The sequence below is a fragment of the Pocillopora damicornis genome, chromosome 3 (genome assembly GCF_964200805.1).
Source record: "Pocillopora damicornis chromosome 3, jaPocDami1.2, whole genome shotgun sequence".
In the NCBI taxonomy this organism is placed as follows: domain Eukaryota; kingdom Metazoa; phylum Cnidaria; class Anthozoa; order Scleractinia; family Pocilloporidae; genus Pocillopora; species Pocillopora damicornis.
Window position 1 is genome coordinate 16,705,542 of NC_142672.1, and position 11,674 is coordinate 16,717,215.

At 37.1% G+C, this 11,674-nt stretch overlaps 1 protein-coding gene, 1 long non-coding RNA gene and 2 pseudogenes across 2 annotated transcripts in view; 3 read left to right on the forward strand and 1 right to left on the reverse strand.

Annotated features, from left to right (window-relative positions):
• The window catches only part of LOC149048548 (ATP-dependent DNA helicase PIF1-like), a 1,370-nt gene extending 520 nt beyond the window's left edge, over positions 1-850 (forward strand). The window contains exon 1 of the mRNA XM_089198814.1: positions 1-850. This exon is cut by the window's left edge and continues 520 nt beyond it. Within this exon, the coding sequence (XP_089054940.1) occupies positions 1-720 (720 nt within the window). The 3' untranslated portion in view covers positions 721-850.
• Positions 851-1,280: 430 nt separating this feature from the next.
• Positions 1,281-2,336, forward strand: LOC149048549 (uncharacterized; annotated as a pseudogene).
• A 1,736-nt stretch (positions 2,337-4,072) lies between these two features.
• LOC149048550 (uncharacterized) lies at positions 4,073-5,174 on the forward strand (annotated as a pseudogene).
• Positions 5,175-7,453: 2,279 nt separating this feature from the next.
• LOC149048551 (uncharacterized) lies at positions 7,454-10,260 on the reverse strand. The gene is made up of 2 exons (XR_016184539.1): positions 10,021-10,260; positions 7,454-8,347 (listed from the first exon to the last, which is right to left on the reverse strand). It is a non-coding gene; the product is annotated as an uncharacterized LOC149048551 (long non-coding RNA).
• Between the last annotated feature and the right edge of the window lie 1,414 nt (positions 10,261-11,674).

Consider the following 11,674-nt stretch of genomic DNA (forward strand, 5'->3'; position numbering starts at 1 on the left):
GTTGCAAATCTAAATGAATTTGACGATGCTATAAAATTATTTTATGGTAACGATGATGTTGCTGCGTACAATCACCAAGAACTGCTGAAGCTTTCTCAACCAGTAGCTTGCATTCAAGCTCGCCATTCATCTTCCACTGCTAAATCATTACCTTCTGACGAAATGTCTGGATTAGTACCTATCTTATTTCTTGCCAGACATGCTTCCGTAATGCTTACAATGAATTTATGGCCAGAAGTTGGACTGTGTAATGGAGCTACTGGAAAAGTTGTAGACATCATATTTGCCGAAAATCACTCACCACCAGATTTACCAATAGCAGTTATGGTTAAATTTGACTATCATACAGGGCCATCATTTACTGAGTTACTATCAAAATGTGTGCCAGTGTGCCCTATCACAGTAACATCTCATTCACTTGATACTTTTCATGAAAGACAGCAATTACCTTTAAGGCTTGCCTGGGCTACAACAATACACAAAAGCCAGGAACTTACTCTAGAAAAAGCTTGGATAGATATTGGTCCACGAGAACGAACAGCAGGCATGACATATGTTGCAATCAGTAGGGTGAAAACACTAGATTCTTGTGTTATTGAGCCAATGTCATTTGAACGTTTGAAGACTATAAAGAATGCATCAAACTTCCAGTTCAGGATACAAGAAGAAGAGCGCCTTTCTATGTTGGCAAACAATACCACCTTAAATTCCATTCACTAAACTCAACTACAAACCAATGTATTAACTTCATCATCCAATTCATAATATCTAATATACACCTACCTATACTATTAATGAACAACATCAACATACAGTAAGTCACACTGCCTTGTTCAAAGTAATCCTAAAACTGAGTATATTGGCAAGATTATTGGCAAGTAACTGACTGAAATTTCAATTCCTTTTCTCATGATACACTAAACAAACAACTTTTTGCATGTAAATAAATTGTAAAATATAATAAGTTTATTATAACCATTATTATACAACGACAACTTTCTGAGAAGCAAAGTGTATAAATTACTCAAACCAAGCAATCATTAGTACAACTGGTGCATAACATTTGGAATTTTGATTTTTTTTTCAGTGCTTTTACATTCACAGATCCATGGCATCAAAGCGAAAAGGTTTGTTCTCTTATTGTTATTTTCCCACTTCACAAGAATATGTAAACTAAATTTTCCATTTATAATCTTCCAATTTCATTTACTTCAGTTCTGATTTTTTGTGTGTTTCTTTTTTCAGATACTCCACCTGGTTTTGTGCACTCAGTGTCACCAATGAAAAAAGGAAAATATGGTACCAATTACTATACATTTAGCTTAAAAACATCTCCAGATAAGTTTGCTAAAGTCATTGGCTTTGACCAGAAAACCCACCAGCACTTTATTCACTTTGAGAAAACAAAGACACCTTCTAAAATATTGAGTGCCAGGGAAGATGATGGCCAAATCTTCATAAACCAGTACACCTCACTCATCAAAGCTAATTCAAGTGATGTCAATTTTGATCCATGCAAAGAGCATTCTCCTGCAGACACTTCATCGTCAGCCAACCTCCCTGACTCATCTGCCACAGATATTACATTACAACAGCTTGACAAACTAACACGAAACCATAGAGTGAACGTAAAGGCAACCTTAACAATGGGTTCTTTGGAGCCAAAAGAACTCGTCAAAAGAAATGGTTCCAAAGGGAGGGTAAAAGAAGACTGTGTTCTCGAAGACAAAACAGGCAGTGCCATCATCCATCTTGGGATGACATTATTACAGCGTTGACCACTGGACAAAGCTATGACATAAAGAATCTCAGTGTCAAAAGCTTCAATGGGAAGACGCACCTTGGAACAACAACAGAAACCACGTTCACTCCGATTGATACCCTACTGAAAGACATAAAAGGAAAAGAGCTGTTAACCAACATTAAAAAGACAACAACAGTAGAGGAATTTAAATTCACAGATAAAGTAAACACCTTCATGGTTTGTCAGATTCCAAATTGCAAAAAGAAAATGCCATATGCTGTTGATTGCAAAGTCATTACTTGTGCTAGTTGTGGCACCTGTCAAAAGGTCAAAGCATGTGAAAAGGGCATGTCTGCACATTTATGTGCACAAATCGATGGTAAAGATGTCTGGCTGACAGCCTTTACGGATTTCATGAAAATGTTGATCAACAAAGTAGATCTGTCATGCAACAACACAACAGATGAACTCAAAGAAGGACTACTTAACCTGGAAAATGTGAAATTACTGAGATTCTACGTCAAACTTAATACTGGATGTTTTAGAATACACCCGTCCACATTATTTGAAACTTTTGTTACAACAAAACTAATGTTTATGTTGGACTTTAAAGGGCCCATTGACATTTGCAGTTCTCGAAACTTATTACAGTAATATATTTGTCAATAATCCATTAGAACCCATTTACATTCCTTGAAACTTTCATTTCAATGAAACTTATGTTCAATGTTGGACATTTTACAACCCACCGGCATTTGGAGTTTTACAAACCTTTATTAAGGGAAACTTATGGTTATAATCGATTAAGACCCGTTGACGTTGCAGTTATTCAAACTTTTTGACACTAAAATGTATGTTCAACTTTTTGGAAACAATTGACATTTGCAGTTCTCTAAACTTTTATTACAATAACATTTATGTTACTACTGGATTAGAACCCATTCATCTTTGCAGTTCTTAAAACCTTTATTACAGTAAATCTTATGTTGATGTTTCTACTTTTCAATAAATATTGTGTTCTACCAAAAAATTATGTCACTTATTCAACAGCAACTCAAATGTGACTCAACAACATGTAGACGACTTCAGGCAAAATACAGACTTGTACCCAGTCGTTACTTTTGCACTCCGCAAGTCCGCGTGCCCGTATCTCTTGGCGCGCTCCCTATAAGCAAATGATGAGAAGAGACTGGGTACAAGTCTGCCCAAAATATCTATAAAGGTAGACGTGTATTTTGCACTTTCAAAATACACATGGTCACATTACTAATTCTCTGCCCGTTCCCAACATCTTAGACAAAAGCTATTCAATTGCATTCAGGCCCGCACTTTCTGACCTGTGGTTACTACTAGTTTATATCACACTATGCCACTGTTTCCTTCATCATTTTATAATCTCTTTAACCAGCCAGGATCTCTTACAGCATTTGCAAGTGTCTTTGTTGTCCTTTATTTTGTTTTCTCATTGGTCAATTTCTATAAGTATGATTGTAGAGCCTTGATATTTGTTATTTTATTAAGCAACCACTTTAAATGTTCATTTTGCTTCAATTTTTACACTTGCTTCAATACTTTAGTATATTTCATTCATCAAAGAATATTTAGGTGTGTGTGATGAACAAGTATGAGTGATTTTGGCCCCAATATTTCATTGAAATGTTGCAAATTTGTTTGAGAAAAGTAAATTTAGAAACCATTGGAGACAAATGGAAGGCAACTGTTTAGAATTTTTTGAAGCCCCACAAGGTGTATTAAGACAGAGGCAGTGTACTGAAAAAGGAAAGACCTTCATTTCCCACATTTGATGGAAAAACTGTTAGGCTATCGGAAGGAGAATTACTAGGCAGATTAACCAGATGGAATACAGTAATAACCCACTTATAAGAACCTGGGTTTTAAGAACCTGTTAGGCTAAAATTCTCATTTTAAGCCCCCTCTACATACGAACCTATTTAGCCTAAAGTTTTAAGTTAGGTTCTTATCAGTGGGGTTGCTGTAAAAGTGTCTTGGCAGAAACTAATAACTAACTGATTAAACTGTTATGTTTTGTTAAGAACATATAGTTTTACTGTATCTACACTGAACTGCCTATAGGCATTGCTCTACATGGTACATTATAAATGATTTATTATGAGATGATACTGTATTTGCAATATATATACAATATATTCCGATGAAATACATATGCAAATTTAAGAACCTATTTAAGAACCTGTTTAGGCTAAATTTCCTTTAAGTACCATTTATATAAGAACCTATTTAGGCTAAATTGAAAAATTCAGGTTCTTATACGCGGGTTATTACTGTATTTGATATGCATCGAAGAAAATGTGGATGTCATTGAAAACAAGCTCAGCGAATTTTGTAGCACCATGGAGAAGCTTCAAAGATGTGTTGCTGTACTGTTGGACAATTGATCAAAGTGTAGCTAGTGACTGGTATACCAAACAGAGTGACAGAATCAATGATTTCACCAAGAAAATGGTACAATGGACTGAACATACAAAAGAAGCTCCAGAGAATGTGAGAGAGGATTCAATCCATCAACCTAAACTTTCCCCAGAGGTCTTTCATTCTCAGCCATCTTCAATTTCTGGGTCTTCTTTCATGTAGTCTCAAGTACATACACCACTTAAAGAATACATTCAAAAACTGCCACAGGTGTCAGCTCTAATCCAGATTATTATGACCAACCTAGAGTACCTCCTAAGCCAATGCAGTAACATCTCAGCTTGAATCCATTTGCCTCTGAGTTTTCCACCTCTGATGCATGGCCAAATACAATGCCAATGGAGTTTTATGATGCACTTCATTAGCAAAATAGGCTAATAGAGCTACTAGTGGAACAACAGCACCAGAGTCTGCTCCCCACACTGACACTAAGTGAGTTTACTAGTGATCCCCTCGAATTTCAATCTTCATGCAGTGCTACATTGTAGGAACCACAAATATAAGCAAAATTCAGTTCAAATGCTGCATCCTTACAGAACTTAAAGCAGCACCTAGAAGGAGAACTGATTTTAAGCTTATGAAAGGATGTCTTCAAGTGGATCAAGACAGTGGTTATCTAGAAGCAAAGATGCTCCTTAGAGAAAAAGTATGGAGACCTTGCAGAACATCATATGCCTACCTGAAGAAGATCAATGAGTGGCCCATTACATGGACTGGCAACAAAAAGGCTCTAGACAAATTTTCTGTATTTCTTACCATAACAATGCTAACCTTCCAATAAATCTTCAGTCATCTACATAATTTGCAGAGCATGGTGGCCAAGCTTCCCTTTCTGCTCCAGGACAGGTAGTGTAGTGAAGCCACTAGAATAAGGATGTCTAAAGGAGAGATTCCCGTTATTGCAGACTTCATAAAATTTGTGAATGCTGAGGCAAGCACTGCAAGTGGGCCAGTCTCCTCAGGAGAAGCCCTCTGTGCAGAGATAGCTCAATGGATCAACCTTATCATTTCCACAAAGGTTTGGCAAAAGCAAACCTCTGAGGGCTGTTCTCACATTCTGCATTGCTTCTCTAGCCATGAAATGCAAGTACCTGCTGACCAAAGGATAAGCTCCGATAACTCCACCAGTCTTTGCAACCTCTGTGGCAAGAACCATGACTTAGATGATTGCCACTTTTCCTAACTTAAAGTTTGCTTGTAGTAGGTCTCTGTGTGCCATGAAACCATGACGAGTTTCCATTCCTGCTGCCAGGTGGTCTCTACTCACAATGGTACATAAACATCTCACTCCAACTGGATTAACATCCCATTAGTAAGGAATAAGCTTCAAGAAGACTTGGAAAATATTCAGCCATGGCCAAATATGGAAAAAATGTGTATTAATGTAAAAAAAACAAAATTAATGCTTATACACGGAAAGAGACTGAGAAAGCATACAGAAAATGACAGCAATCCTTTGACAATTAACCTGAAAGATCATAAATACAAAGGGTAAAAACCACTTTTAAAATACTAATTTAAATATTTCATCTACCTATATACAAATTTTAACTCATTGCAATTTTTAAAAAATGTTATTGTACAGTCTTCTACACATCTAGATACTTCTTCAACATTGTGTATTCTTCATGTATATTACTTTGTTGATTTTTAGAGGGCCACAGGATTATCAGTCTTTTTAAATTTTAAGTGGTACTCCTTATAAACAAAGTTTATCACACTGTATTGTATTGAACTTCTTCACTATCAGCCCACTTGCCAAAAGATCTCCACAGACACCAAAAGGCTGAAAAGTCCTTAACAAACAAGTTCAAGCATGAGTGGCTGACAGACAAGTCTCTGACATGCTGAATGAACAGAACAAATCAAAAGTGTTCAGCCGCAATCCAGCAGTAAGTGACAGAAAGCCAACAATCACTTTACATCCTGATCCAAAGCAACATTCTCCAGCCATAGAGGGGGAGCATTTGCAAAGGGGTTTCAAAATTGCACAAAGTGTCAGTTGTAGAGATATTGCATTACCCTATTCTGCATGTGTCTCAGTACTTGCCCTCTGATCACCAGTTTGATTTCAGCCAATCATCTACCATTTGGTATTAACACGTAATTATGTAATAACATGATCCAGTACTGCATGTCTGTGGCACTCAGATGTCCTTGGATATCTCTCATTTTTTTTCAATTAAAAATGTTTTTGTTTTTTGACACGCCTATTGATTCACATTGATCTTGTTACACAAGGAAAATGTTGCTGATGTTGTGCTTTATGTCTGTTCACTGGATCACTACCATGTAATCCATATGCAAACTTGTACTTCTCCTTCAGCCTCTAGAGAGACAAGTTACTGAGATGAAGTATCATGCTTGGCAGCATATAGCATCCGTGGCCTTCCCCTTCATTAAGGCAACTGAAAGACCACAAAAGTCTTTAGAAAACAAAACTTTATAGCCATGGCATCAACAAAAAACTTTTCATTCATTCTTCCTTTTTACATTATGACATTTCCACCAAAAGCACAGCTCAATTATTCTTCTATATCTTTCAGACATCACAAGACCACTAAGAGAACTGACACAAAACAACTTATGATGGACTTGGGGAAAGACTCCACAAGATGACTAAAAAGTTTTGAAGAGAACAGTCACAACTGCACCAGTTTTGAGTAACTAGACCTTGGGAGAAGGAATCACTCTACTGTGTGACCCACCTCAGTTTAGTAGGCACTGCCCTACTACAAATTGGGCATCCAGTGGCCTATGCCTCTTGCACACTTACAAATGCCAAAACATGATATATGCAAATTAAAACGGAACTGATTGCAATTGTCTCCGTATGCAAACATTATGAGCCATATGTATACAACAGTGACAACATCCAAGTCTAAAGCAACCACAACCACAACCCCCTAGAAGCTATGTTCCTAAAGGCACTCAAGTTTAGCACCAAGCAGCTGTGATATTTTGGTGTTCAATTTACTCAAAGCCCTGACATCTCTTAACAAATAGCAGAAAATTCAAAGTAGTAGTCAATGTGTTGTATATTGTATTAAGTCCTGTTCAAAATTGTATGGTCCAACTCATGGCTGGTGTCAAATGTTTTAGTTGATAATACATTTCTCTTCTTGTCTAAAGTATTCATTGCTGTTTATTTGATTTTGTTTTTTTTTTCTTATATCATTTATGTTTTCAATGTTTGTACCGTAATATTACTTACACCATTAACCTGACAACAGTTCTAACAAAACATTACTTAGAGAATTGATTTTTTCCCTTTTAATGATACGCTATCTTAAGTTACAATAAGCACCATTAAGTTGTAACACACTTTATAACACTATGTTATAGTATACAACAAATTTCAATACCTGTATGTACTTTCCTTTAAAAGAATAATCACAACAAAACAAACCAAAAGAAAATAAATACTACCAAGAAAGAACTCTATCTTTTGGAGACTGTTTCCTTTTTTATTACAGTTATCTTTTTCTCCTCATTTTATTGCAGTGTGTTATTCTAATAATTTGAACATTTCAAACAATTAACAAATTGAATGTCATGTTGATTGGCAAGGTTTCATTTAAAATTGTTAACATTTTCTATGAAAGGCCCCAATTTTGACCTTGTTCTGAGAGGGGACATAAACAGTGCTTTAAGCATAACAAATCAAATAACAAAAATAAGTGACAGTGAATTGACTGAAGTTATCAACAAGTTGATCTGAAGTGGCCACAAGTTGACTAATGTTGTTAGCAAGCTGGTTGGCAGTAAGTTCACATGTGTGCAAGGTGATTAGTAACAAAACAGACTATCAAAGCTCAGTTTACAATGTAGAACCCATGAATGACGGACAAAGAAGGTTCAGAGGAGTAACCTACCCCAGACACAACCCTGAGAGTAAACCTGGCTCTTAATATCTTAGTATTGCAGCTGACAAAGATGAAAAATCTGTCCTAGTTCTACCAAGAGAGTGCATGAAGCCAACCCAGTAACTCCAGATGAGCCAGAGCCTGTACCTCAAACCAGTTTGCACAGAGGACTGCCCATGCTGACTGAAGTGATACAGATCCAGTATTTCCCGTGGAGTTAGAAAGTAATGTATGAGATGTTGCAGGCCAAGTACCTACTGCACAGGATCCACTTCCATAAATCTACCTACCACCAAGAAGAAAAAAGAGGAAGACAGCTGGAAACACAGGAACAAGTTCAAGCAGCCTAAAACTGCAGTTATTAGTCTCACAACCATTTAAGTCCATGAACTCTCTATCTACTCAGTGATATTAACTCTATTAGGATTTTATGGAAAATATATTTATGATAATTAATTATTAACCAAGCACACATGTTATAGAGGAGTGCTAAGCAGGGGAGTGTGTGACCATGTTCACAAAACACGATACTGCATTATCAGTACACATTTAGAATTACATTGTAGTAAAAACTACATATATCAGTTTCAATAAAAAGAAAATGTCATATTTGAGCAAAAGAACCATTAAATTCATCTATTTCAATGTTTCAATTGATTAATCAATAGAAGAATAGAAAGAATAGAAATCAATAGAAGGCAATTGAGTTTCAGTACTTCTTGCAATATTTTATGGTTTTGCAAGGAAAATAATAGATCATCCCAGATTTTCAAATTCATATATTGTATATATTTTTTTTTTGAATAATAATCTTCATGTGCTAAGTCCTGGGCACTTTCCCACAACAAACACCATCTGAAGAACATAACAGGTATAATAAGAGAAGTATCATCTATATTTTGCTCAACACTAGCCATTTTATAAATTGACCATCATAGAAAAAGCATTATTGTCCTATACACTATATGTGGTAACTGTGCAGCAGTCAACAGATATTCAATCAGGTACATGTCATTATTCACCGTCCTCCTTGGTCCCTTGTTACCTGTTTGAAGTTTACAGAATTTCAAAGTCTAGGCAGAACAGAACAGCCAACAGATTTCAATATTTGAACAGATACATCTGGATAACAACAATCAGATACAGCTCTACAACAAGCTCAGCCAGTTGGGAGGGGTATTCAATTATGACACAGGTAGACTATGAACAAAAAAAATTAAAAACTATCCGGAAATCATCTATTTTTTAATTCTTCCAAGCTATAAGAACTATAAGGTATTAAGCTGAAGTTCATGCAATCTGTCTATTGCTGTTGTATTGTAACCAACAAAATATGAAAGATTTCTTTTCTAGATTTCTTTTATATGAAGCATGTTATTAGGCTGCTCTTTGGTGTGAATATACTATCCTGATTTGCTGATTCTACAAATCTATATTCCCCTATCTATAGTCCACTATTTAGGAGTTTATTTTATAGTTTCAAATAATACCACTTAAAGACGTCAAGTATTTTTTTACCAACTGTCATCGTATTTCTGGGAAAAAGAATGAACATCTCAGTCTTTCAAACTGATTTAACACCCTCAAATGTGAATCATTAATTATGATTACAATGAGATACCCATTTTGCGTGATTCTCTTCCACCCAGCCACCACATTTTCAACAATTCAATAGACAAACGAGGTGCGGGTCGAGGAAAGCTGCCATAGTACGATAGGCGGAGGGTTGTAACATTGGATATAAAGTTGCATTCATTTTCACTGGTTGAGTGCCATCTGTGGTCAAGCGAGAGCAAATTTTCATCTTTGTGACCTCGAAAGCAAACCCAAATCATTTTAAAGTGGCCACATCGTAGGGAGATAAGTACACCCCCACGCGGTTTTCCATTTTAATTTGCAAATGCGAATTTGCATGCGAAGCAACTAACCATGATTAACAGATAAAAACTTGAAATTTACCTTCAGCTTCATTCACCAGAGTTTGCTCCTGCTCTAGGTCGCAAGCCACCAACTGTTGGTTTAGCCGTGGTTGAGGATAAGCAACGCATACATACTGTTAGTCGTTCCCGGAAAACGCTCTTTCATGGAATACATTTCCCTGTAATGATAGCCTTCATCAGGTTCACAGTCACTCTGTGCGATAGAGGGCAGTGACTGTATCGCTGTGTCTGCGAAGGTGTGTTCTTTCTAACGGCCCAGTACTTTTCCCGCGGTGCTATTATGACCATTGATTTGTTGTGTACCAGTCACTAAAAGTAACTTATACAAGTTCGGGGAGGCACAGGTTGCATTGAGGCGTAGCGGGCGTAACAAACTTGACCAGCGTATTTGACAACTTCACAGATGACTTCGTCTTACAAAGCCATGTCATAGACCATGCGGTAATTTTTATTTCCTTTTCAACAGATCTCGTTCAGTCGTTCTTTGGCCTACTCTCTCACCTTGCTTGTTTACTTCGCGGTGCGTGTAACTCGCATGACGGCTAAGAAGTCGGAAAAATGAAAAACCACAGGTATCCCAGGCTCACGTCTCGAGAAAAAGACCAAACGATTGTGAAAGCGTCACGAGCTGTGTGACGAGGAACCGTTGAGAATTTGAACCCGTTGTAAGGAGAAGAATATGGTCGATTTACCACGCTAAATATATATGTGTTATTTGCCGGCTGGGAGGTCCGTATGGTGAAAAACTGTGACCGAGGTCTTGCAAATACTGCCCGAGGCCGTAGGCCGAGGGCAGCATTTTCAAGACCGAGGCAAGATCTTCCATAAACTGAACAATTTTTGAGTGAGTAAATGGTAGTTAAAATATAGAGGTGATGCAAATTAAAGGGAGATGCCTCAGCGAAACATTTTCATTTCCGTAACGATAAAGGTGATTTAAAAGGCTTCCAAACAAACTTTGAAGCATTATTTTTACGAGTATCTGTCACAATCTGACACCTGTCAATTAGAGAGCGCGCAAGAAAAAAAAAGCTCTTTCACTACGAACAAATTGTTTGAGAAAATTCAGTTATTAAATGAATGAAAGTTCCATTGTTCAGTTTACCTTTAACCAAATACCTCACGTTTTAACTTTCTAGGTACTTTTTGTGAATGATTAAAATCAATTGCAGACGGCTTTTAGGCCGCCTGTCAACCAACGTAATGACACTATTGCTTATACAAATTCATTCTGAAACCAATATTTTTTGGCAACCAAAGTGATTTGAGAGAGAGAAAAGAGAGGATTCATAAGTCGGCTTGAGGTAGTAACCAACGTGTTTGCTTAAGAATACTGCCCAGCCGGCAAAACGAGATATATTTATGAAAAATGGCAACGAAAGTTGAGATGTACTCGGCGACTCACGAAAGCGTTACCGTGGCCCGTAGGCAGAGATAGGAAAATACTGACCGGGTAAAGAACCAATCAGATTGCAGGATTCGTTACCGTGCCCTCTAAAAAAAAATTATTGGAAATACGCACGTTCTACGCGTAAGATTAAGAGAACTTACCCATTCTTTGTGTGTCCGTTGTGGTTACCGGTGTCCTCTACCGTTTTGGGCAATGGTATTCCTGTTATGAGACGGAGTCAAGGCTGTACACCATACGATTTCGACCGTTGCCCACACAGGGG